The sequence below is a fragment of the Urocitellus parryii genome, chromosome 6, assembly GCF_045843805.1.
Source record: "Urocitellus parryii isolate mUroPar1 chromosome 6, mUroPar1.hap1, whole genome shotgun sequence".
In the NCBI taxonomy this organism is placed as follows: Eukaryota; Metazoa; Chordata; class Mammalia; order Rodentia; family Sciuridae; genus Urocitellus; species Urocitellus parryii.
In genome coordinates this window covers 199,046,481-199,071,292 of record NC_135536.1, presented here as the reverse complement: position 1 = coordinate 199,071,292, position 24,812 = coordinate 199,046,481, and the positions used below count along the sequence as shown (strand labels likewise).

The 24,812-nt window shown below is 60.5% G+C and overlaps 3 protein-coding genes across 6 annotated transcripts; 2 read left to right on the top strand and 1 right to left on the bottom strand.

Annotated features, from left to right (window-relative positions):
- Positions 1-85: 85 nt before the first annotated feature.
- Tcea2 (transcription elongation factor A2) lies at positions 86-20,843 on the bottom strand. Of its 4 annotated transcripts, none has more exons than XM_026413510.2 (10): positions 20,642-20,843; positions 18,252-18,314; positions 17,791-17,902; positions 16,877-16,967; positions 15,741-15,871; positions 15,421-15,477; positions 14,905-15,059; positions 14,686-14,832; positions 13,828-13,899; positions 94-378 (listed from the first exon to the last, which is right to left on the bottom strand). In XM_026413510.2, the coding sequence occupies exons 1-10, from the start codon at positions 20,711-20,713 to the stop codon at positions 331-333; spliced, it is 948 nt and encodes a 315-aa protein (XP_026269295.1). In that variant the 5' UTR covers positions 20,714-20,843; the 3' UTR covers positions 94-330. The 4 variants fall into 4 exon arrangements, with proteins under 4 accessions (XP_077656121.1, XP_026269295.1, XP_026269297.1 ...); XM_026413512.2 differs by having other exon boundaries at positions 98-378; positions 17,797-17,902; XM_026413513.2 differs by lacking the exon at positions 94-378 and adding an exon at positions 13,421-13,626.
- Positions 3,580-4,332, top strand: Lkaaear1 (LKAAEAR motif containing 1). The gene is made up of 3 exons (XM_026413453.1): positions 3,580-3,957; positions 4,076-4,198; positions 4,273-4,332. Exons 1-3 carry the CDS (start codon positions 3,580-3,582, stop codon positions 4,330-4,332), a joined length of 561 nt encoding a protein of 186 aa, XP_026269238.1.
- Rgs19 (regulator of G protein signaling 19) lies at positions 7,407-13,317 on the top strand. The gene is made up of 7 exons (XM_026413514.2): positions 7,407-7,994; positions 9,512-9,582; positions 10,037-10,126; positions 10,301-10,422; positions 11,641-11,715; positions 11,793-12,027; positions 12,100-13,317. The coding sequence occupies exons 3-7, from the start codon at positions 10,097-10,099 to the stop codon at positions 12,289-12,291; spliced, it is 654 nt and encodes a 217-aa protein (XP_026269299.1). The 5' UTR covers positions 7,407-7,994; positions 9,512-9,582; positions 10,037-10,096; the 3' UTR covers positions 12,292-13,317.
- Positions 20,844-24,812: the final 3,969 nt, after the last annotated feature.

Below are 24,812 nucleotides of genomic sequence, written 5' to 3'. Positions count from 1 at the left end.
TCCAGCCCAGCCAGTTCTCAGAGCTCAGAGCCTTGTTGTAAACAAGCAGGAGGGTGCTGAACCCAGCACCCAGCACAGGAACCACACCTACTGTGTGCTGCTTGTGCCTACTGTACACCATGCCTGAACAAACAAGCACATTCCCCAGCACACACGGCTGCTGCCATGCACATCTCTCCAACAGATGAGAATGTGAAACCTCAGAGGGGTAAAGACCCCTGTCCACCTGGCAGGCTGGGAAGGCCCAGGTCTGCTTGTCACATGGAGCCACACCAAGGGCATCTGCACAGTTGGGCCCCAGAGAAGGGCCCTGGCATTCACACAGCTGAATCACTCCCATGGATCTGCCTCCTTGCCAGCACAGAGGTCATCAGCACACTGAAATGAAAGGTTACAAGTCAAGGCCATGTGGGTGACCCCTGCACTGAACAGTCATAGGGTTGCTCTTCCTACACAGGATGTGAAGGAGAGCTAGACCTCCCCCCACACAGCCAGACCCTGCTTCTTTTCCAAGGATGGGGATCTGGTTGCTAGGCAACTGACAACAGTGTTGCTAGGATACCTGTCAAATCAGGAGAGGCCAGAGCAATCAGATGCCCCAGGACTCAGCATCCCCAGCTGTCCCCCAGGATTTGTCTCTGCATCTTCACTGCAGCTGAGACTCAGGAATACATGGACATTTGGGGAACACAGACCAGCAAACATGTACATAGATGCCTAGACAAGCATGGGATAAATACACAGAGACACAGGTACATGCTTAGGGATGCACACCAGAGCCACATACATGCAAACCATTACAAGGTGTACACAGGCATGTTGGCAGACTCAGAGAAAGCACAGATGCCCGTGGGAATAGGCAAACACCAGCCGAGGCTCTCTAACACCCAGGAGACACACACTCTCACACATACTCTCCAGACAAGGCTGACCCCAGACCTCTGGGCCAGGGGAGGCTCAGATTCCTGCAGCTCCTTCCCTAGGTGAGCCCAGAGTTCCCACTCCAGCTGCCCCTTCCTGCCTGCCCATCTTCAGAGCCTCATTTCCTAATGGCCTTTGCTGCCTCCCAGCCCAGACCCTGTCCTGGAGAAGGGGATGCCGTAGGTACTGTGAGGGTCGGCAGAGCAGAGCCACAGGACACACCAGTCTGATTATCTCACATGTCCCTGGGGCTGCCACACCCACATGGGTCCTGCCCCAGGGGGCTCCTGTCCTGCCCCTCCAGGGAGCCCTCCCTGCCTTGCCCCTGACCCCAGCCCTGGAGCCCTCGGCCCACCACAGGGTCTCCACACCAACTGCTGCAGTGCTGCAGGCAGGCCTGTGAGCTCTCTCAGCGGACACCTGTGAAAGTCTCCATGGAGGTTGGCACAAAGGCCAGACGAAGGAGGCCTCTTGGCCCCTCATAGATACAATCACAGGTGGGAGGACAGGCTTGTCATCTGATGGTTGGTGACCAGGATGAGATGCAGACTACCTTCCCACAGAGGGGGACTGGCAGTACAGAAGAAATGGCAGACTTCTCTTACCCTGACCAGAACTCAGTGAGCCCTCAAGAGGGGTGCAGGCAGAGCCTGGGCCTGACCAGAACATACGAGTCACACAAAGATCATCAGGGGACATGTTATGTGCACATGCCATACACAGGCAAAACAAGGCATGCAAGGAAATCAGGGATGGCCCAGACATGAATGTCACACATGAAAGGAGCACATGCCCACAAGTCGCAGTGGAGCCAACAGGGCCATGTGGGACGTCACCTGCATCTGGGCAGAGTTGGTGCCAGAATGAACACAGCATCTGCAAAGGGCGCACCCACCCCCATGCCTCCCTGGTGCCAGCCCTGGCGCCCAGCCCCAGTGCAGGGGCAGGGAGTCCTCCTGCTCCTCCTCTTCCCCTCCCTGCATCAATGCTTCTTATTTATACCAAGGGAAAGCTACAAGTCCCTTCTGACAGGACAGAACTCTCTCCAGCTCCCTGTGACCCCATCCCAGAAGGACCACGGTAAAACCTCCCCACCCCCTGTGTGCAGCGCCTTCCCAGACAGTGCTGATGCCCAAGCACACACAGGAGGGGGTCAGCATCAGGAAGGCCCTGGGATGCTCAGTGACCGGCCCCTCAGCCAGGAAGCTGCACCTGTAGAGTTCTGGCTCTGAACTCCAGAAGGTACCATCTGCCTACCTAGGAACAAGGTATGATAGGATTGGGAAGTAATGCAGACCGGAATACACTATGATTAAATCTGCACTAATCTTAGTCTAACTAAACTGTGGAATGAGTATGTGAATATGATATGTGCATGAATCATTACAGAATTAATAAACTGAGAAACTAAAATTGTCATTGTATCATAAAATTAATAAATGACAAATAGATTATGAAAATCTAGGACCGGGCTGGTATGTAGCTCAGTGGCAAAGCATTGGGTTCGATCCCCAGTTCCAAAAAAGACAAAAAAAAAAAAAAAAAAAAAGAACCCCACCAAAAATCTAGGACCAATCACCCAGGGGTAGGATGAGGGGCCCTGAATTCTGTCCCAGTGCCTCATGGGCACTGATGGGAAAGGATCTCAGCCTTAAAAGTATGGTTGCAGTTAGGCCCAAAGCCCTCTCCCGCGCCCAGATGGTGAGTCCGTGGCCCCCAAAATGGTGCGCCGGTATGTACAGCACAGCGGTCACTTCAGCCTGAGGGGCCGCCCCGCCCCCACCCGGTTGGAGGTGGGGCAGGGCTCGGGTTGCCCGGCAACCGCATCAACAAGCACCGAAGATTCCCACAGAGAACCGTCTAAAAGTAAACTGGGGTGCGTGCGTGGGAAGGTCCGGCGAGTGGGCGCGGGTGGGAAACTGAAATTTGGAGGCGGGCCGGCGGTCCCCGGCTCTGCTCCTGACCCACGGTGAGCAGGATCTGGCCCGAGGGTGAGATGGGGCGACTGGGACCAGAAGGACGCTGGGCGTTCCCCTCTTCTCTGAGCTCTGCTCCCCTTGCCTCAGCCCAGCAGGAGTCAAGCCAAGATGATGGCGACCGCCCTAAAGCAGTTGACTCAGAGCCTCCATCCACTCACATGCAGCCATACACACACAGAGCCACAAAGATACCCCCCACAGAAAAATGTACACCTACACAGGCGTGCACACCCATCTAGGCCTGGCGGGGTCATCCCCAAACCACAAGACCAGTCCCCGGGGTTCTAGTGGGATGCTGACAGGTGACCGCAGAAATGGGGGTCAATAGGCCTCACCCAGGGAAGTCCCTTGTGGTCTCTATCCCTGGGTAGGCCTGAGATCGCCTGGTTGGGGCAGGGGGTGTCTCAGCATTTTCTCAGTTCAATCCTTCTGTAGGGCAGAAAGGGCAATTTCTAAAACTGAATGGATCAGGAAGTCCTCGCTGACTGCCCGAGGCAGTGGGTCAACCACCCGGCTGAGCGCATTGGCCTCGACCTGTGTTCAAAAAGGCCAAAGGTTCGCCAGTGAAGTCTGCCGCGACAAATCCAGCGGGGGGGGGGGGGGAAGCTGGACCGCGCGGTGGGACCGGTTTAAGGTTGGACAGCAAACGGGGTGTCCCTTTCCCTCCTCAGGCCAGAGGATGCCGCCGCCCGCAGGGAAATGCTCGAGTGAGCAGGTGGGGAAGAGCGCGTCAGGAAGCGGGCCTCGTGAGGAGCGCGCCAAGCGGGTGCCCGCGACCAAGCCAGGCTGGACGCTGACGCTGGAGGGGCTGGCCGCCATGAGCCCCACGCAGCGACACCGCCACCTGCTTTTCGGCGACCTGCTCCAGGACGTGGGTGCAGCCGCCTCCATCTTTCCGCGCGAGTCGGTAGAGCTGGAGTACCTCATGCCCGACCCCCGCGCCTGGACGCAGTGCGAACTACCCACCGAGCGCTGGAACCGGCTGCTGGGCGTCCTCAAGGCAGCGGAGGCTCGCGGGCGAGTCCGCGCCCTGCGACTGCGCTACACCCGAATGCGGGTGGGCCTGGAATCAAGGGCGGGGGCACCACCCATAGGGAAGACCACCTGCTCGCAGGGGTGGGCAGAGGGTGGGTACAGCTGAGGCTCGGCGCCGCTCAGCCGGCTTTGGCCCGCAGGCAGAGGAAATTGCGCTCCTGATCCAGCGGCAGGACTCGGCGCGCGCCGCCATCAGACTGGAGACATTCCTGCCGCCACAGCTGAAACCCACACGGATTCCGGATCCCCTGGATCGACAAGAGGTTCTGGCAAGCCCTGGGTGGGTGGGAGGACCCCTCGCCTCCTCCCACACCGACCCCAGCCCCTCTCCTTGCAGCGGAGGCGCGTGGAGACCATTCTGGAAGAGGCGGTGGATGGCAGCATCTTCCCACGGTGACAGTGACCCAAGTGTGCCCCCACACCCTCCCCTTACATAAAGTTCTTCTCTGAGGGCTCTCTGGTCTTTCTGGACCCCCACAGGGAAGGGGCGAATATAAATGCTGTCTCTCCCAACATTTGCAGTTAGACATCATGGTATAGGAGTGGGCCCCCCAAAACAAGTAAAATGTGAGTTGGCAGGAGTCAAAGTAAGGGAATATTCAGATCCCCCACTCCCAGCCTGCCCCCATCAGGCAACCAGTGCCATGGTGGCAGACATGAGAGGCCCCCAGACTGGAGGGCAAGAGAAAGAGCCTGTCTCAACACCAGCACCCCATCAACCAGGGCTGCCTTCAGTGCTGGTCATCCCATGGAGGGGTGCATTCTGCAAGGGTGAGTGACCACAAACCAAAGCCAGCCATGCCCAGAGACTGTGGAAGATACCCCCAGGGCGTCCTACCTTCTGGAACAGAAAATCTACCCTCTAGCCTTCTCTCACCCTGAACAGTACCCCCACACACACACCCTGCTTCCTTCCCCCAGCCCCCCCCCACACACACACACACCAAGCACAGTAAGGAAATCACCCCAGCCCATTTTGACAAACAAGCCCAAGTCCTATAAGACCTCTGCCCAGTTTCTTGACAGCTCTTACTTGTATCCTTGATGGGTTCTGCAGAACCTGGGGCTCCTCTTGGTCTCCTCTCCCCTGTCCCTCCTGCCCAGAGGACTACACAGAGTTGGGAACTATAAGGAACCAGAAGATACCAGGGGGCTCCCACTGGCTCTGCCTGGAGCAGAGAACAGATCTGGAGGGAAGGCAGAGGTCAGAGCTAAGGTTCTGCAAGGAAATCTGCTCACTGGCAGTCAATCCCTAGCCCCATGGGGACCTGTGTCCAATATCCCCTCAGCACCTTATCCTTCACCTATTCTGGGTCTTTGCTGCCCTGGGCCTTGACCCATGCCCACATTCTGCAGAGCTCACAAGTCAGCAGGCCTCCTAGGAAGAGCAAAGAGAAAGAAAGGGGAGGAGTCAGGAGGAAGGACAAAGGGGAGCAGGGAGATGGTGGGCTTGGGCAGAGGCAAATAAATAGGGACGTGCCTCAGAAGACAATCTGTGTCTCGGGATGACAACCAGCCCTGGGATCCTCCAGTCAAGCTCCCTGCAGTTTGTACGCCAGGATTTTGTCTCTAGGGACGTACTGAGTGACCAGGAGGATCTTGTCTGGTTAATAAAGTCACGCATCATTTCATCACTTCTCTGCCCTTCATGCCTTCATGTTTAAGATGAACACCATGGGGCTACTCAGGGACTCAGGGCAGTGCCCAAAATGACAAGTGTAGAGGCATGTGAGGACCAGAGACAAAGCTTTGCACCCTAAGAAGACCTGCAAGAAAGGGGCCAGAGACAGCTCTGTGCCAGGCACCCCTTGATCCTCATGCCTGAGAAGAGCTGGGTCTGCAGAGGCAACTAGGGAAGAAGACACTTCTACCAGCAGAAGCTCTACAGGGGAGCAAAGCCTGCAGGCTAAGGCCCAATGTACTGTGGTCTGTGAGGGGGTCTGGAGCAGAGGGCCCTGGCTTTAAGTCCCACCCCCATCACCACATGCCTTCCCTCACTGTTGGGTTCCTCCCTCACTTAAGGGGATGCTCTGTGCAGGCCAAGGGAGTGGAGAGCAGGCCTGAGGGGTCAGAGGACATGGAGGAAGAGGGGATACAAAGTAACATGAGAGGGTGGAAAGTATTTGGGCCCCCACCCACTGTCAGCTCCCCACACCTGCATTTCCCTACAGTGGAAAGGCAATGACAACCACTTCGGGATCAGCCAGTTAGGTGGCCTTCACCAGGTGCTGGACATCTCTTTTGGGCCTGCTGGTCCTCACCTGTACCTTCCCCTCAAAACTGGTGTCTAGGCTAAAGCAACAGCTGCTTCCATCCAAATTGGCTTCCTTGCCTCTGTCCTGTTTTTACTAGCCCATTAACAGGACAGCCAGAGCATACTTCTGTTAAATCACCAGGCCCTGGGCACACAGCACTGCAGGCAGCATGGCCACCCAGCTGTTCTCAGCTCAGCCAGGCGTGAGCACTATGCAGTGCCCTGCCCTCAGCCCTCCCACCTCTCACCCAACCATTTCTTGTCTGCTCCCCACCCCCTATCTCAGATAACAGCCATTAGGTCCAAGCTGGTGTATCTGGCTCACTGCCTGGCATTCGGAGGACCCCAGATACTTCCAATGGAATGAAGAGCTTTTGTGAAGTCTCCAGTTTGCTTCTCGGAGTTCTATACAACTACTTGTGCAATTAGAAGGCATTTGTGCAGAGGACCCCAACACCTGGAGCTGGCCAGGTTGCCTACCTACACTGGGCAGGGCAGGAGCCTGGCAGCCCAGGGAGACCAAAGGCATTCCGCAGACCATTTCCAGGGCAGGGTAAGGGCTAATCTGACACAGGGCCAAAGCATGCTGGGATAACAAATAACCCACATCTGTACTCACTTATAAAAGGGCCAGAAGAGTTGGCCAAAGGGACAGGCATTGGTGGCAAAGGGGACAGTGGGGCTTTAAACTTTAGTATATCTTGGGGCAGCTTGAAGGAGAAACAGGGAGGGACTCAGCCAGACCCTACCAAACATTGTATTCACACTGGATGCAAGAACTTGCACCCCGGTACCCATCCTGCAGTACAGGAATCTCCTTTCTTGAGAAGTTCCACCAAAGGTGACAGGCTCTTGACCCCATTTTACAAGAGATTCAGGCGAGGGGTTGGCCAAGCAGGACAGAAGTACTCCCAGGGACCAAGGCGCACATAGGGCCCAGGCTCTCCTGCCCTGCGTTGGATGCCCGCATGAATGAAAAGGCCAGAAGGGCCACGCTAAGCAAAGTGGGGTGCCCGCTCCGGCCGCGTTCCACGCGCCTCAAGGCCCGGGCCACTCAGCTCCTCGGGGCGGGCGGATGGGGCACGGGGCCCTGGGCGGGGCGCAGCGAGCTGGGCGGGCCGGCGCCTACCCGCTCAAGGAAGTCCCGGCCCCTGGCTTTGGGGAAGTGCCGCCAGGCGCCTGCGCACTGCTCCTGCGCCCCCTCCCCGCGGCCCGCCGGACTTCGGAGCGCACGGGCCGCAGAGGCGGGGAAGCGCGGGAGCGCGGCGGTGGGTGCGCGCGCATCGCAGGACGGCGGACAGGCTGTGGGGGAGCGGGCAGGAGCCTCAGAGCCGGCGCCGGGCACTGCCCTTTCTCGCGCACGTGGACCTGGGCTGCAGTGAGACCCGAGCCCAGCCCCCGCGCGTGGGGGAGGGGGCATCACTGGAGAGTTCCCCTTTTTCTGCAGTTCAGAGCCGGGGGAAGTGATTGCTCAAAGGTGGGGGCCGGAAGAACCCAGGTTTCCGCGTCTCCCGCCCCCCGAGCCTGGTGGGGAGGGGCAGGGCGGGACACGACACGACACCCAGTCCTCGTCTGCCCCACCCGTTGGGTCCAGCAGCCCTCCGCTGGGCAAGCCGCAGGGGAGGCGCTGCGCCCCCCGGCCCTCGCCAAGCGAGGCTCCGCGCCAGCCTCCCTCCTGGAACGCCGCAGGAGTACCTCCTGCCGTCTGACTGAGTCCCCACTACAGCAGAGCACGCCCCTTCGACAGCCAGGGTGGGGCCAGACCGAATCCGGCCCTCCCGCCCCCACCCGCCTTTGGGTCGCCGGTGAGTGGGGTGCCAGGGAGACTTCTTTAATTTAAGGGAGGGTGGGGGCGTCAGAGGCTGGATGAAGGGGCCCTGAGGAGGAGATAGGTTCCTCCAGACAACCCCACCGGCAGAGGCTAGGCAAGGGAGGTGGGTAGGGAGTGAGGGTCACTAGGGGCTGGGAGGCCTGGCCTGCCTTGTAGGAGACCAGTTGGGATAGCAGCAGATAGGAAGGGTACTAGGCAAAGTATGGGGCTCTGTTAGCCCCCTCCCAAAGGTTACGACATTGTTTTCTGAGATTGTCACTTTTTTATTCTTTTTTTGGCCTGGGCTGGCTGCAGACGTTCTTCTTCCTTCTGTGGAGCAGAACAGCAGCCACTCCCTAGGGATCCTCTGTCCCCAGAGACCAGACTTGTGCCTGCCTGGCCTCTCCTAGCCCAGGCTTGGGGATCAAAGCCTGGGGGGCTGGGGAAGAGGGAGGAGGCCCCCAATGCCAGGATGAGAGGCCAGAAGACCCTGATTCAGACCGGGTGCCCCACCAGAAGGAAAGGCAGTGGTCCAGGGCACCTAGGCATTCTGGGGTATGTGTGGTTCCTGCTGGGTGGCCGAGGGAGCCAGGTCCAGTGTCTGCCTGGGAGGAAAGGGCTTGCTCCCACCTCTGCACCAAACCAGGTCCCCAGCACCCAGGCTGGACACCACAGACACCCCCTTCTACCCCACTCTGAGTGGAGCCTCTGAGGACATCTGCAGGGAGAATCTGGAGGAGGAAGAGAGAGCTCTGGGTGCCACCAGACCTCCGGTGGCTGTGCCCCTTCCTTTCCCTAGAAATTTGGCCCCTGGAGGAGCCCTGCTGCAACTATTCTGTGTCCCTATCAGCTCGAGGGAGCCCGTGGGACCAGGATCTCAGAGGAAGCCAGGCGGGTAGTGAGGGGCCAAGGCCCCCTAAGTGTGTAGATCTCAGGTATTGTCCCCTCTTGTCAGCACATTCAGGGAGGGCCCTGGAAGGCTCAAAGAGGCCAAACAGGCAGAAACAGGGTTAAAAGGCCACAGCCTGGGGGAGGAGCAGCAGGTGGATAGAAAGTAATGAGAAAATTAAGTGGGATGGATTCTGAGCCTCTTGGCCTCTAAAAGGGAGGGTGGTGGATATGAAGAGCTGGAGGCCTTGCAGGCCCTGACCTGAACACAGGTGGGCACAGGCAAATGGGGGTAAGGCTTTCAAAACTTCCTCCAGGGCTCTCATTGGCCACCTTGCTCCATTGTCCCTGGAGACATTGGGATTGCATTTGGCTTTAGTGAGGGGGATGAGCTCCCTGTACATCTCACTGGTGGTCCAGGGACACTGAGGCTCCAACTGGGGAGCTACCCCCGCCTCCTTCCCTGACTCGAACACCCTGCAGTTTCTGGAGGTGTTGGGCAGGGAGGGAAGGGGAGCCCACAGTGTTGGAGGGAAGGTGTAAGAGGCATTGAGGACCAAGGAACCTTGTTTCCCCATACACGTTCCTCCTCACCAGTGCATGCTCCACTCCCCACACCCTCAGGAAGTCCTTCCTCAAGTCCCACTCACGTCCTCAATGCTGCAGGCCTAGCTGCCCCTCTGACCAAGTCCCAGGTGAGTAGTCAGAGTTCTCTGGGTCCCTTTTGGTGGGGAGCACCTCTGCCCACACTCTAACCCCATAGTCTAGGTAGAAAGACCCTAGGGGTAAGAAATAGGTCCAAGTGTCTGACACCCCCACATACCATACACCAGCCTCAAGCCCCAGCCCCCTTGGGAGGGGCTACGAGCCGGAAACCAAGAAAGAGGAACCCAGGCTTCCGGCTTCCCAGGGACTGAGCGGATGGGGGTGTCCTGGAACCTCCTGTGGGTGCCTCATTTGGGGCCCAGTCTAGAGTGAGAAGCCAAAGGTTGCTGCAGCCCCTTCCTCACTGACCTGGGTCTGCCCCCTGGCCCTAGTGTAAACTAAGGCTGGAGGCAAAAACTCTGGAAGGGGCATCTCTTCTAGGACCTAGAGAATAGGCAGGGGCCAGAGTCATAGGTGCTTAGTGAGCTTGACCCCCTTCCCCAGGCTGTGGTGAAGGTCCTGGAGTTGGCACCACAGAACCTGGGCAGTCCCCTCCACTCACCCATGCCCACCCCGCATGAGGCTGAGAAGCAGGTAAGCCACTTCCTCCTCACCTCTGCCCCAGGGAGGGTGGGGGGCAAGCAGGGAGAGGAGCTGGGAGAATCTCCAGGGTATCTGGGGGCTGAGGGTCATGCCCTTGGGAGCATAGCCAGATGCCGGGTCCAGTGGGCTCTGCCCTAGAGGCTAAGGCAGCCCCATCTTTTCCAGCACACAGGGCCAGAGGAGGCGGACAGGCCCCCCCCAATGTCCAGCCATGATGTGGTCCCCCCGGCGGCCCCCAGCCGCAACCCCTGCTGTTTGTGCTGGTGTTGCTGCTGCAGCTGCTCCTGGTATGTGGGCCTGGGGGGCATAGTTCACTGAGAGGGGCCAAACCCAGGGACTCTAGGGACTCATGGGTGGCTCCATGGCATCACCTGTGGGCAGTTGGCCCTTTCCACCTCAAAGCATTGTCCTGTCCCAGGACTGCTGGGCCCTGGTGGCCAGCACCCTCGCCCCCTGGAGGACTTTATGTGACTCCTGTGCCTGGTGTACTGAGGGCTCCCCATGTGCAAGGACCAGGCCTGCTGCATGCACACGGGAGCATACTGCACACACCCATCAATGCCTCTGTGAGCCAGCCCAGGCAACACCCTAGGAGCCCAGAGGAACACAAGAGGCCCAGACCCTGCAGTAGGGCACATTTGAGCAGAGACCCAGCTGAGGGAACAGCAGTCCTAGCACCCAAGGTATCTGCACAAGGGAAGCAGTGAAGCCTCCAGGTGGTGACAGGATTCCCTTAGGTATGTAGGGAAGCGGAGGATCATGGGCCTTGCAGAAGCCTGGCCCTCCTCAGGGTTGGGGACCCAATGGAGTCTACTAAACAGTAACAACAAGGCCTGAGCCCAGGCAAGGGGCTCAGCCATGAATTCAAGGGACAGAACAGGGTGGGGACTGTGTCTACCGAGAAACAGGATGTGGCAGGAACACAGTGTATCTAGACCTTTGGGCTTTAGATGTCTGTCCCCCAACGTAGCAGTTGGCTGGGCATAGACTTGGGGCCAGCACTGACAGAACAAGTTTCCACTGGAGCCAGGGTCAGGATCCAGGACCAGACAGATGTAAACACACAGACTGAAGGTTCTGACCCTGCATCAACCAGCAGTTCCAATTATTGATATCAGGCCTGCAGTGTGGGCCTGTGAGTAGCCTCTTCAGAAAGAGACAAACAGAGGTCAGGCTGAGAAGCCCTAGATCCTGCCCATTAAGCCAGGGAAGGGGAGAAGCTGAGGAGCCACAGAAGCACAGATGGTCAAACTACTGACCAGGAAGAAGTACTATGGGTACCAGGAAGGAGTACTGGGTACTATGGCCAGGACATCAGCCTGTATAAGTGGATTCAGTAAGGGCCCCAGAAAGTGTGGAAAGATCCAGTGCTCAGGACCATGCTCCTTACACATGTGCCAGGCACAGATCACGTTTGCTCACATGCCAAGGCCACATGAGGCTATGGCAGCACCTGTGGAAGTCCCAGGTGCCCAGGGCAGAGCCACCTTCCTCTCTGCTGCCAGGAACCAAGAGCGGCGGCGAGCATGGCAGGCCTCACAGGAGAGCAAGCTGCAGCCCCTCCCCAGCTGTGATGCCTGGTGAGTTCTGCCGCCAGGGGCATCTGTGTCAAGGGGCAGGAGGGGACAGGCCTAATGTGCTCTGTCCCTGCCTTCAGCACCCCCCCAAGCCCTGAGGAGGTACAGAGCTGGGCACAGTCCTTCGACAAGCTGATGCACAGCCCCGCGGGCCGCAGTGTGTTCCGCGCCTTCCTGCGGACAGAGTACAGCGAGGAGAACATGCTCTTCTGGCTGGCCTGCGAGGAGCTGAAGGCAGAGGCCAACCAGCACGTGGTGGATGAGAAGGCGCGGCTCATCTATGAGGACTACGTGTCCATCCTGTCCCCCAAGGAGGTGCGCCAGCTGCTGACACGGGTTGGGGTGGCCTGGGGAGGATGCCTCTGACCTCGGTGCCCCGTCCCACAGGTGAGCCTGGACTCCCGAGTGCGGGAGGGCATCAACAGGAAGATGCAGGAGCCGTCCGCGCACACATTTGATGATGCACAGCTGCAGATCTACACGCTCATGCACAGGGACTCGTACCCTCGCTTCCTCAGCTCCCCGGCCTACCGCACCCTGCTGCTCCGGGGGTCCCCACAGTCCTCTTCGGAGGCCTAGGCTCCAAAGGGCTCAGGAACCCCACCCTCTGGTGGGCAGACTCAGGGCTCACACTAGTGGCCCCCACGTGGCTGGCCCAGGATCTCCACCCCTGGAAGCAGCCCAGGCCCAGGGGGAAGTGCCACACCCATGACTCCACCCCTCACCAGCCTGCTGCTGCCCAGGACATGTCTCTTGTTGGTAGCAGGAGACCCTCCTACTTGAGCTGTCTGCACTGCAGAACCAGACCCAGAACCAGGTTCAAGTGACAGGACCTGAATATATTTTACATATTCATGAACTCTAATCCTGGAAACATCTCCTTACTGTATGTTTTACCAAGAAAGAAAAAAAAGTTTTCATATTTATCTCCATTCCTACACCCCCAAAATGAGATCTTATTCTTGAAGGTGTAGTTGAAACAGAAGCCTATATTTATGCCCGCTTTGTGGGGGGAGACAGGAAAATGAGGAATCATCCTTGACTGCTCCCAGACCCTCCCCACAGCAGTGGCCTCTGGAAGCTGAACTCAGCCTCACCCAGGTGGGCTCCAGACCTGGTGTCTGCCTCCTGAGCCCTGAAGCAGGATCAGGCTTGAGCTGACACAGACTGCAGGAGTCCCTGGTAGGTATTATACCTCCCAGAGGGGTGGCCACTAAGGAGGCAACCTTCCCAAGAGTCCCTTGGTGCTGTCACAATGTTGTCTTCATCACAGGCTCCATAAGGCATCATCTCATTCCTCTGAATTTCTGGGAGCTTCAATGACTTCAAGCAGGAATTGGCCAAGGGCCAGGACCCCACTCCCTTGGGGCAAACTGCATTCTGCCTCCCTCAGTGGAGGCAGGATGAGGCAGGCTGTCCTAAAGAGGGGGCTGAGCCCTGGCTGCCCATCCCATGGGTGGGTGCTGAGCAGGTTGTCTGTATATACAAAGCCCCTTCCCCACCTGCCCTCAGCCAAGTCGGTAGGGCCTGCCCCATGGCACACTCAGGAGAGGCAGCGCCACCCCATCATCCTAGCCTCATGGCACAGGTGATCTCTCCAAAAGTCGCCTAAGCTCTTGCCTCTGAAGCTGCCCTGCTAGGGCTAAGCCCAAGAGTTGGGTGTCCACAGCAGCAGAGAAGAAACAGATAGGCTCAGTTGAAGCCTGTGTACAGCCCACCAGGAGCAAAGCCCAAGGATGGCAAACAAAACATTTAATAACAGGGCAAAGGGCAGAAAGGTGCACACCAGGCAGCTGGGGCAGGGCATGCCGCCTACTGGGGGTCTCCAGAGAAGCTGTGTCCACCAAGAATGCAGGAGGGGCAGCATGGCCAGGACCTGGGGCTATAGCGCAACTGCACAAGTGCTCAGCAGAACTGCAGGGAAGCAGTGAGGTGACCAAGCCATGGTTTCAGGACCTCCAGGGCTGGGGTCTCCACCCACCCCTACCATCCCTGAAATGACTAGGAGGCAGGCTGGGCATGGCCATCCCTGGTTCAGACCACAGACCCTACGGAAGCCAAGGTACCCACTTACAGAGAATAGGGTTGGGGGTTGTCCTGAGCCCACCCACCTACCTTCCAGCGGTTTCCACATTCATTGCAAACAACAAAGGTGGTCATGGGCTCATCAGAGCTGCGGGTCTGCACCTGTAGGGCAGGTGGAGCCCAGGGTCACCACCAATCTCTGCAAAGGGTGTCCCTTGACCTAAGCAGTGCTGGCCTCAGCCCCTGGGGCAGCCTGGGTGACCTGATCTGAGAATGCCCAGTCTTCCAGAGCTGAGCCTGTTGGTACATGAGCCGCCAATGGGGAAGTCCTTGTATGGGTCCGAAGGGCCTAGCAAAGCTAAGACTGTCAGCTGAGAATAGGAGGGACCCCATATTGGGGTGACTAGCAGGGATGCCAGTGACCATAGCCACCTTCCAGGAGGCACAAGGGCAAGCTTCATCCCACAGGACCATGGGAAACCAAGACAGCCCTGCACAGACCAAGGCCCCTTGCAGGGCTGGGGCCTTGTTTCCACAGGGAAACAGCAGTTTTCACTGGCCTCCGCAGCCTCACCAGACTTATAACCTCTACCTTCTTCCCAAGCTCCCACCATCACTTGTCTCCCCAGACACTTCGGCATCCACTTCCACAGCAGGGTCAGGATCCTGCCTGCACTGACACCCTCATGTCTCCTGTACTAGGCAGGACAGCCCTCCAGCTTCTGTACCCCAGATCAAGTGGGACTCCCACCTGAGACACTACTTTCTAGGCTGGGAGTCCTGGGAAAATGAGGGCCCTGAAAATGCAGAAGTCCACACTTGGGCCTCTGCCCTGGCCTAAGTCCAGGCATGAGAGCAGCCCCCACCCAGCCAGGCGGTGACAGGTGTGGGCTCCAAGGAGAGTATGAATGCCCAAAGACATGGGCTCAGGAAGTGGCAGCCACTCGCCTGCGTGTAGGTACAGTTCTTCTTCCTGCACTTGCCACAGGTGAACAGGTCTGTCTGAGTGCCACCTGTGCGTGCCATCTGGTGCTCGCGGATGGCCTCCTTGGTCATGGCCTTGCGGATCTCCTTCAGCTCGTCACTGGCCATCTCCTGGGGTGAGGGGCCAAGTGCTCAGCCTGCAGCCCCACAGAAGCAGCCCCCAGCCCCTGCAGTGGGGCTCACCTCTGATGTCATCACTGCAATCTGCTGGGGGGTTATGGCACCGCACAGCACATTCCGCCGGAGGTCAGGGTTCTTGGCATCCTTCAGGTTGGCAATGCGACTGCGCACACGGTTCTTGTATTTCATGTCTGTGTTTCCCACATCCCGGAAGATGCGTGCGGGCATTTAAGGACCCATGAGGCCATTGTGCTCCACCTGCCCTGCTGGGGGCTATGTGGGGATGTTCTGCCCAGATACACAGGAGCACTCTACCCACCCAGCCTGGTGAGGAGCTGAGGGGCCACAGTGCTGCACCTCCCCCAGACACATTCCTAACTGAGACCTAGGCCCCACCAGCAGGCCATGCCAGCCTCTTGGCTCCTCCAGGGAGGGCCCTCCCAGGGCTAGCCACCCCATGATCCAGAGAGGCACAGGGCAGCCCAGCAATGGTATCCCCCAGCCACCAAGGGGACCTTGGGCCAGTAGCCTATAGACCACCAGAAGCCCTGGGCCCCAAAATCCCTGCACAAAGGATATATTCCTCAATCTGGGCCGACAGTCGCTCACAGTCTGCACCAACAGCCGCATGGTCATCTGCAAGAGGGAGCCCTCACTTGCCACCCACTTGCTTTTCTGCCTGCACCAAACCCTGGCAGCGAGGAGATACACTCACATCCCTGGGGTCACTGCCCAGGATCCAGGTTCTCTGGTAACCCCAAACACCTCCTGCCTCCTCCAGGGTCACAACAGATTGGGGGAAGAGAACCACATCCCTGAAGCAGGTCTCTACAGCAGGCAGGGGCAGGCCACCCTGTGAGTCTGGGTGCATATCCAGCCAGGACCTGCCAGGCACTCACGGTCTGTTTGCAGGGCAGTGGTCAGCATCTCCCGGCACTTGTTGCGCACAGCATCACAGGTAACAGGCACTGGGGGAAACGTGGTAATCCTTGGGGTGGACAGCATCCTGGGCAGCTCCGGCCTCTTGCGGCTGGAGAGACAGGGTTAGACTTAAGGCCACAAGCACCCTAGTAGGATGCTGGTCCCCAGAAAAGTAAATGTCATGGCACCATCCCCACCTTCAAAGCCAATCTGCTGTACCCTGACAGGCCCTGGCAATGGCCTATCCTGCCCAGCTGCCCAGAGGAAGAAGTAGACTGTAAAGTCCCTAGTGATCAGGGCTCACTCCCCAAATGGGGACAGAATGCTGGATTCTTTTCCCAGAATGATCTGTGCAGCATCCCCAGCTGCTCAAAATGAGCTGGGGATTTCCTGACACCTCTAAAGTGTTCCCCTTGCAGAGGACCCAACCATGGGCCACTTTACAAACACCTCTCTCTGTTGATGGCAAACCAAGGACAGGGAGTGACCTATAGCTGCCTGGAGGAAAGATGACGTAGGAGCTGCCCAAAGTTCAGCCTGTCCTGACCAGGGCCCAGCCTGCATTCACTTACTGCCCAGACTGGTCAAGGGCAAAGCGACCCTCAACCACAGCCTGTCACCAGCAGAATTCCCAGTCTCCATAGCAACAGGAACCTGACTTCCCTCCTGGGGACAGTGATGGCCACATATACTTTCAGGACAGGAGAGGGGAATCAGACACCCTGCTTCTGATTCTGAGCAGGATCTTGTAGAAGGGGTTCCAGCCTCAAGTGACACCAGGCTGAAGGGGACATCCAGAGCAGGCCAGTGAGAACTAGACCAGGACAGGGTCTTGAGGAAGCAGGCAGAGGGTTCCTACAGAGGATCAGATGTATAGCAGCTCTCTGCTGAGGAAGATGTATGTCAGGGGTCTCACTGACCTCTGGGAAGACATGGCCACCCACCTCAGATGGCTAGGGCAGGGAGTCTCAGCTGTGAGACACAGTGCCCAGCAGGAGGCTGACAAACATCCTTAGAGAAAGCCCCTCCTTCAGTGCAGTGCCTAAGCACATGAGCATCAGCACCCTTTTTCTGCTGAGGCAGGAGGGTGTACACCTGAATTCAGGTATGCTACCTGGGATCCATGGCCTCTGAGCCATCCTTTGAGGATGATGTGGGCAGAGGTGTGCCCTTCCCCCGGTTCCTGGTTTTGGCATCAGAAGCATCTGCCATTGTCAGAAAAGAGAGGGACAGACTGGTCAGGGGCAGGCCACCATCAAGGTTCAGTTCATCACCACCAGCCCTTGTCCAACAAAGTGCCAGGAGGCTACCAGGTCTTCCTGCCAGTGGTCCTCTCTCCCCCATCAAGCCCATCTACCTCCCCTCACATTTCCCCACTCAAGCAGCTCACTGTGAGGCCCCTCCAGGGCCCCCTCCTGCCCATCCAGGGCCTGCCTTGGGGACTAGGACATGAATATGGTACTCCCAAAGGCCACACAACTGGAAAGTCTCAAGAGATGATGGTCATCTCTCAAGGGTGTGGACAGAACTCAGGAGAGGCTTGGTCCTTCCCAGGTCCAGAAACAAGGCTACCTCCCTACCCCATGGGGGATCTGTGCCGCCCAGGCATCCTGTCCCCAGGAGGAGACCATCTTCCCTCAACCCAACTTTCTCTAGTGGTAGCTCCATCTCCTCCTTCTCCATCACTGGGAACCTGGAGCATCCTGGCCTTACTCTTCTCCTCTGTGTGATCTAAAACAGCCCAACTCCCTCCTTCTAGGGCTCCTGGATGTCCTCAATGTTCAGTCCAGGTTCTGCACTTGACTCTGCTCTCTACCTGTTCTATATGGAAATCACTCCCCAACACACACCTTTGTTCCAATAGTCATGCCCTACAGACTATCCCACCCATCACTGATGGGCACCCATTGGTCCACTTCCACCCTGAGCTTGGCTCCAGACTTCCTGTAGCCCACTTCCAGGAGGCCAGCTCAGGGTAGCACAGCCAGCAAGAGGCCAAGTGTCCCCTGAACCAGCATGTGGCCTGACCCACACCCAGGAGCTTCTTCCAGGACTTGATGAGGGACTTGGCCAGCGCAATGACCTCCTCGTCCGAGCTCTGTTTCCGCAGGGCGTTGACAGACATCCCAACACGGGTGGACTGCAAGGCAAGTGGCCTAGGTTGGGAGATGGTGGAGATCCATCCCAGGAGTCAAACCCTCTTAGCAGACCCTTGGTGGCTTCTATAAGACAGGGTCTGGGGACCAGTCATGAGGAAGTAGACACCTCTCTTAGTGGCTCTTGTCCCACGTGGAACCCAGGACATGGGTTATTCTCAGATGTACCCTCCCTGCCTCATCAAGCATTAGAGAAAGGCAGGGACCCTCTCCTCAAAACTGGTGTTTGTGCCAACCAAACCCTAGGGTGGGGGTAGGCATAGGAAGCCCTGCCACATGCCGGCGGCATGGCTATTCCTGGAACTGTGCTGGGCTGCAGCAGGCAGGGCCTACCTGGAGCAGGTGTAGAGTGATAGGCATGGCCTTCAGCTCCCGCAGCAGGTCCATGGCTCCCTCCTGGAAGGAGAAAGGACCTTCATAAAGGGACTTTAGACCTCAGCAGACAATCTTACCTCCTGCCCATGAGGGAAAACACAAGGCAGTAACAATTTGGAGATCAGAAGGAAACCATAATTATTCCACCAGGAGATGCTCAGAGCTCTGCACCAAGAGAGTTTCTGCCCCATGGCAGGGGGCCTTTATTGCCCCTATCTCAGGGTAGGAGAAGGAAGGGCTTTGTAGTCTCACTCCTCACAGGTAACATGGCTTCCCAACCCACATCCCTGGCAATGACCTCCCTGACCTCACTCAACATCAGGTCATTGACCAAACAAGAAGAGTAGAAGGGCCACAGCTCCTTCCCAGTAGTAAGGAACACACCCAGATGAAGGTATACCCTAAGTTCCTTGGCCCCCTGTCCCATCCAGGCCCTGGTGGGTAGGATAGCCTCTCCTTATAGTGCTCAGAAGGCCAAACCCTTAGGGAACCCTCACTCTGGTTACACCACAACTAGCACCCACAAGGCTCACAGTCCCACTCCTCATGCATCCCGCCAGGACAGCCCCCATCCCTCCTCTGGACCTTGCAACAAATCCCCTGGTCTCCCTCCTCTGCTCCATCCCTGCCCAAGATCTTTATTTCCTTAAAATCCTCATCACACTTCCACAGCAGACAGGCTCCTCCATATTCCCTAAGGGTGCCACCCCAGGACCCTTGCTCCTGAAGATGCTCTGCCCAATACCCCCCCACCACCACATTGACAGATTTCATGCCCCCCAGCTTGTTCAAACACCTTCTCCTACTTAGGACTCACCTCATGTAATACCCTACCCTGCCCCTGCCTTGCTGTCCTCCACAAACCACATCACTTTATCCTGCTGTATGTTCACATTGTGTCTCCCCACACTACAAGGGGGCCAAGACAACCCACAGCCACTCAGGTAGAGAAGCTGGCCTGCCCCAGTATGTGTGACTTCTATGCTAAGGCACCCCCTATTTACCCCACCAAGGTAGATCCTACCCCTCTGGCCCTGCAAAGACCAGCCCTGAGGTGACCTCTGGGAGGACAGGTGATCCCCCAGAGGCAAAGGCAGTCCTCCCCTGCAGCTATGTGCACCAGGTGACACAGCTCCAGAGAGTCATAAAAACCACACTAAAGCCACAAGTCCCCAAGGGTCCTCTCAAGTGCTGCAAGAACCCTGGAGGCCCCTCCTTTGCATCCTCTCATGCTGTGCTTCCACCAGCCATCCATGCCCTGTCACCCCTCCTGCCAGCTCATGTGTTGCCATCAGAAGCATCTGCCATTGTCAGAAAAGAGAGGGACAGACTGGTCAGGGGCAGGTCACCATCATGGTTCAGTTCATCACCACCAGCCCTTGTCCAACAAAGTGCCAGGAGGCCACCAGGTCTTCCTGCCAGTGGTCCTCTCTCCCCCATCAAGCCCATCTACCTCCCCTCACATCACATCTCAGCCCCCTCCCACTTAGGGTTCCTTCAAGGAACAAAACACCTTTCTACGGTCAGCAGGTTGTTGTTCACTCCCTCTCTGCTGTCCACCATAACCCAGAGGTAAGTAAGCACAGTCTTGGCGGGGTTGTTTCCAGCTTAAACACATGTGTGGGAGCCTGCCCCCTTCCTGGTGTACACCCTAGGCCCGACCATGGCCAACGGGAGCCCAGGCCCAACCCTGCTTGTTCCAAATAGCTACCCCGACCCACACTGAAGTCACAGCCCTGGGCAGGCTACGCAGGCCTGAAAAGCCCGTGACTCAGCCGCCTTCACCACCCGGAGTTGTCCCGTGGGGGCGCGGTCCCATTCAGTGCGCTGGCGGGCTCCTTCCAGACCCCTCCCCAACCGAGCCAGGCAGGATGCAGGATGCGCAAAGGATGCTCCCTGGAGGCTGCACGGGTTGCCAACGTATGAAGCTGGGCTGGACCCTGGAGGCCTCGCACGCCTCCTATGAGGCTCAGCATCCGCAGTCAGGCGGTCTGGCTGCAGGGGCAGAGCCGGCCCTACTCCGCTCTCCACCACCTGCCCACACCGCTGGCTGCTGGCTGAGGCCCGGCTAAGGGAGGGAGAGAATTTATTAGAGGAACCTCGTTCTTAAGGGTTGTGACAGACAAGGAGAAGCCGGGCCAGGACAGGAACGCCTCCCGCCGCCTACGGGCGGGAGGGCCGGCAGGGCGGGGCGGCGTCTAATCCAGAGCCGTGGTCCGGGGACGAGGTGGAGGGCGGGCCCGGGGCGGGGGTCTGGGCCAGGGCGACATCTCGTCCCGCCTGCGGTGGGCACGATGGGGTCTCGGCGGGACTTGGGACCCGGGGTCCTGGCGGCCCGCGCCCCTCACCGCGCTCTTTCTGGTCACCATCTTGTCCAACCTCCGGGCGATCCGCGCAATTTCCTCCTCCTTGCCCATCATCGCCTCGGGGCCAGCACCCTGCTCAGCTCAGCAACCCAGCCCGGCCGGACCAGGGCCGCAGCCGCCGCGACCCTCGGCCCAAACCCCCCCGATCGGCGGCTGCGCACTGCATGATGGGACGCGGAGTCCCCGCCCCACGGACTACAACTCCCAGAAGCTCCAGCGGCGCACACAGCTTCCTGGGAAAAGTAGTCCTGACAAGGCCTCCAGCGGATGACCCAGCCCACAATACCCTGCGCAGAGGACGAGAGGGCGGGGCGGGGAAGGAGTGGGAGGAGGGAAGGGCGGGGCACTCAGGGCGGAGCGGAGTGGGGGCGGGGCTAGGATGAAAAGAGGAGCGGCGAACAGGGAGCAGGGCAACAGGCGGCGAGGGACTAAGGTGAAAAGGAGGAGCGACGGGCGGGGCGGAAGGAGCCAGGAGGAGGAGGCGTGGGCGGGGAGGGGAGGGACTAGGGGAGGAGGAGGAGTGGGCGGGGGGGAGGGACTAGGGGAGGAGGAGTGGGCGGGGCGGGGAGGGACTAGGGAAGGAGGAGGAGCGACAGGCGGGGAAGGGAGGGACTAGGGGAGCAGGACGACAGGCGGGGAAGGGAGGGGCTACGGGAGGAGGAGGCGCGGGCGGGGTGGGGAGGGGCTACGGGAGGAGGAGGAGTGGGCGGGGGGGAGGGACTAGGGGAGGAGGAGGAGTGGGCGGGGGGGAGGGACTAGGGGAGGAGGAGTGGGCGGGGGGGAGGGACTAGGGGAGGAGGAGGAGCGACAGGCGGGGAAGGAAGGGACTAGGGGAGCAGGAGCGACAGGCGGGGAAGGGAGGGGCTACGGGAGGAGGAGGCACGGGCGGGGTGGGGAGGGGCTACGAGAGGAGGAGGAGTGGGCGGGGGGGAGGGACTAGGGAAGGAGGAGGAGCGACTGGCGGGGAAGGGAGGGACTAGGGGAGCAGGAGCGACAGGCGGGGAAGGAGGGGCTACGGGAGGAGGAGTGGGCGGGGTGGGGAGGGGCTACGGGAGGAGGAGGAGTGGGCGGGGGGGAGGGACTAGGGAAGGAGGAGGAGCGACAGGCGGGGAAGGGAGGGACTAGGGGAGCAGGACGACAGGCGGGGAAGGGAGGGGCTACGGGAGGAGGAGGCGCGGGCGGGGTGGGGAGGGGCTACGGGAGGAGGAGGAGTGGGCGGGGGGGAGGGACTAGGGGAGGAGGAGGAGTGGGCGGGGGGGAGGGACTAGGGGAGGAGGAGTGGGCGGGGTGGGGAGGGACTAGGGGAGGAGGAGGAGCGACAGGCGGGGAAGGGAGGGACTAGGGGAGCAGGACGACAGGCGGGGAAGGGAGGGGCTACGGGAGGAGGAGGCGCGGGCGGGGTGGGGAGGGGCTACGGGAGGAGGAGGAGTGGGCGGGGGGGAGGGACTAGGGGAGGAGGAGGAGTGGGCGGGGGGGAGGGACTAGGGGAGGAGGAGTGGGCGGGGGGGAGGGACTAGGGGAGGAGGAGGAGCGACAGGCGGGGAAGGGAGGGACTAGGGGAGCAGGAGCGACAGGCGGGGAAGGGAGGGGCTACGGGAGGAGGAGGCACGGGCGGGGTGGGGAGGGGCTACGAGAGGAGGAGGAGTGGGCGGGGGGGAGGGACTAGGGAAGGAGGAGGAGCGACAGGCGGGGAAGGGAGGGACTAGGGGAGCAGGAGCGACAGGCGGGGAAGGAGGGGCTACGGGAGGAGGAGTGGGCGGGGTGGGGAGGGGCTACGGGAGGAGGAGGAGTGGGCGGGGGGGAGGGACTAGGGAAGGAGGAGGAGCGACAGGCGGGGAAGGGAGGGGCTACGGGAGGAGGAGGAGTGGGCGGGGGGGAGGGACTAGGGGAGGAGGAGGAGTGGGCGGGGGGGAGGGACTAGGGGAGGAGGAGTGGGCGGGGGGGAGGGACTAGGGGAGGAGGAGGAGCGACAGGCGGGGAAGGGAGGGACTAGGGGAGCAGGAGCGACAGGCGGGGAAGGGAGGGGCTACGGGAGGAGGAGGCACGGGCGGGGTGGGGAGGGGCTACGAGAGGAGGAGGAGTGGGCGGGGGGAGGGACTAGGGAAGGAGGAGGAGCGACAGGCGGGGAAGGGAGGGACTAGGGGAGCAGGAGCGACAGGCGGGGAAGGAGGGGCTACGGGAGGAGGAGTGGGCGGGGTGGGGAGGGGCTACGGGAGGAGGAGGAGTGGGCGGGGGGGAGGGACTAGGGAAGGAGGAGGAGCGACAGGCGGGGAAGGGAGGGACTAGGGGAACAGGACGACAGGCGGGGAAGGAGGGGCTACGGGAGGAGGAGTGGGCGGGGTGGGGAGGGGCTACGGGAGGAGGAGTGGGCGGGGTGGGGAGGGGCTACGGGAGGAGGAGGAGTGGGCGGGGTGGGGAGGGGCTACGGGAGGAGGAGGCACGGGCGGGGTGGGGAGGGGCTACGAGAGGAGGAGGAGTGGGCGGGGGGAGGGACTAGGGAAGGAGGAGGAGCGACAGGCGGGGAAGGGAGGGACTAGGGGAACAGGACGACAGGCGGGGAAGGAGGGGCTACGGGAGGAGGAGTGGGCGGGGTGGGGAGGGGCTACGGGAGGAGGAGGAGTGGGCGGGGTGGGGAGGGGCTACGAGAGGAGGAGGAGTGGGCGGGGGGAGGGACTAGGGAAGGAGGAGGAGCGACAGGCGGGGAAGGGAGGGACTAGGGGAACAGGACGACAGGCGGGGAAGGGAGGGGCTACGGGAGGAGGAGTGGGCGGGGTGGGGAGGGGCTACGGGAGGAGGAGGAGTGGGCGGGGGGAGGGACTAGGGAAGGAGGAGGAGCGACAGGCGGGGAAGGGAGGGACTAGGGGAACAGGACGACAGGCGGGGAAGGAGGGGCTACGGGAGGAGGAGTGGGCGGGGTGGGGAGGGGCTACGGGAGGAGGAGGAGTGGGCGGGGGGAGGGACTAGGGAAGGAGGAGGAGCGACAGGCGGGGAAGGGAGGGGCTACGGGAGGAGGAGGCGCGGGCGGGGGGGAGGGACTAGGGGAGGAGGAGGAGCGACAGGCGGGGAAGGGAGGGACTAGGGAAGGAGGAGGAGTGGGCGGGGGGAGGGACTAGGGGAACAGGACGACAGGCGGGGAAGGGAGGGGCTACGGGAGGAGGAGGCACGGGCGCGGTGGGGAGGGGCTACGGGAGGAGGAGGAGTGGGCGGGGGGAGGGACTAGGGGGAGGAGGAGGAGCGACAGGCGGGGAAGGGAGGGACTAGGGAAGGAGGAGGAGCGACAGGCGGGGAAGGGAGGGACTAGGGGAACAGGACGACAGGCGGGGAAGGGAGGGGCTACGGGAGGAGGAGTGGGCGGGGTGGGGAGGGGCTACGGGAGGAGGAGGAGTGGGCGGGGTGGGGAGGGGCTACGAGAGGAGGAGGAGTGGGCGGGGGGAGGGACTAGGGAAGGAGGAGGAGCGACAGGCGGGGAAGGGAGGGACTAGGGGAACAGGACGACAGGCGGGGAAGGAGGGGCTACGGGAGGAGGAGTGGGCGGGGTGGGGAGGGGCTACGGGAGGAGGAGGAGTGGGCGGGGGGGAGGGACTAGGGAAGGAGGAGGAGCGACAGGCGGGGAAGGGAGGGGCTACGGGAGGAGGAGGCGCGGGCGGGGGGGAGGGACTAGGAGGCAGGACGACAGGCGGAGGGGAGGGGCTACGGGAGGAGGAGGCGGCGGGGGGGGGGGAGGAGGAGGAGAGGGGCGGGGGGGACTAGGGAGGAGGAGGAGTGGGCGGGGGGAGGGACTAGGGAGGGAGGAGGAGCGACAGGCGGGGAAGGGAGGGGCTACGGGAGGAGGAGGAGGCGGCGGGGGGGAGGGGACTAGGGGAGGAGGAGGAGTGGGCGGGGGGAGGGACTAGGGGAGGAGGAGGAGTGGGCGGGGGGGAGGACTAGGGGAGAGAGGGCGGGGGAGGGGAGGGCCTAGGGAGGAGGAGGAGTGGGCGGGGAAGGGAGGGCCTAGGGGACAGGCGACAGGCGGGGAGGGAGGGGACGAGACGGCGCGGTGGGGAGGGGCTACGAGAGGAGGAGGAGTGGGCGGGGGGAGGGACTAGGGGAGGAGGAGGAGCGACAGGCGGGGAAGGGAGGGACTAGGGGAACAGGACGACAGGCGGGGAAGGAG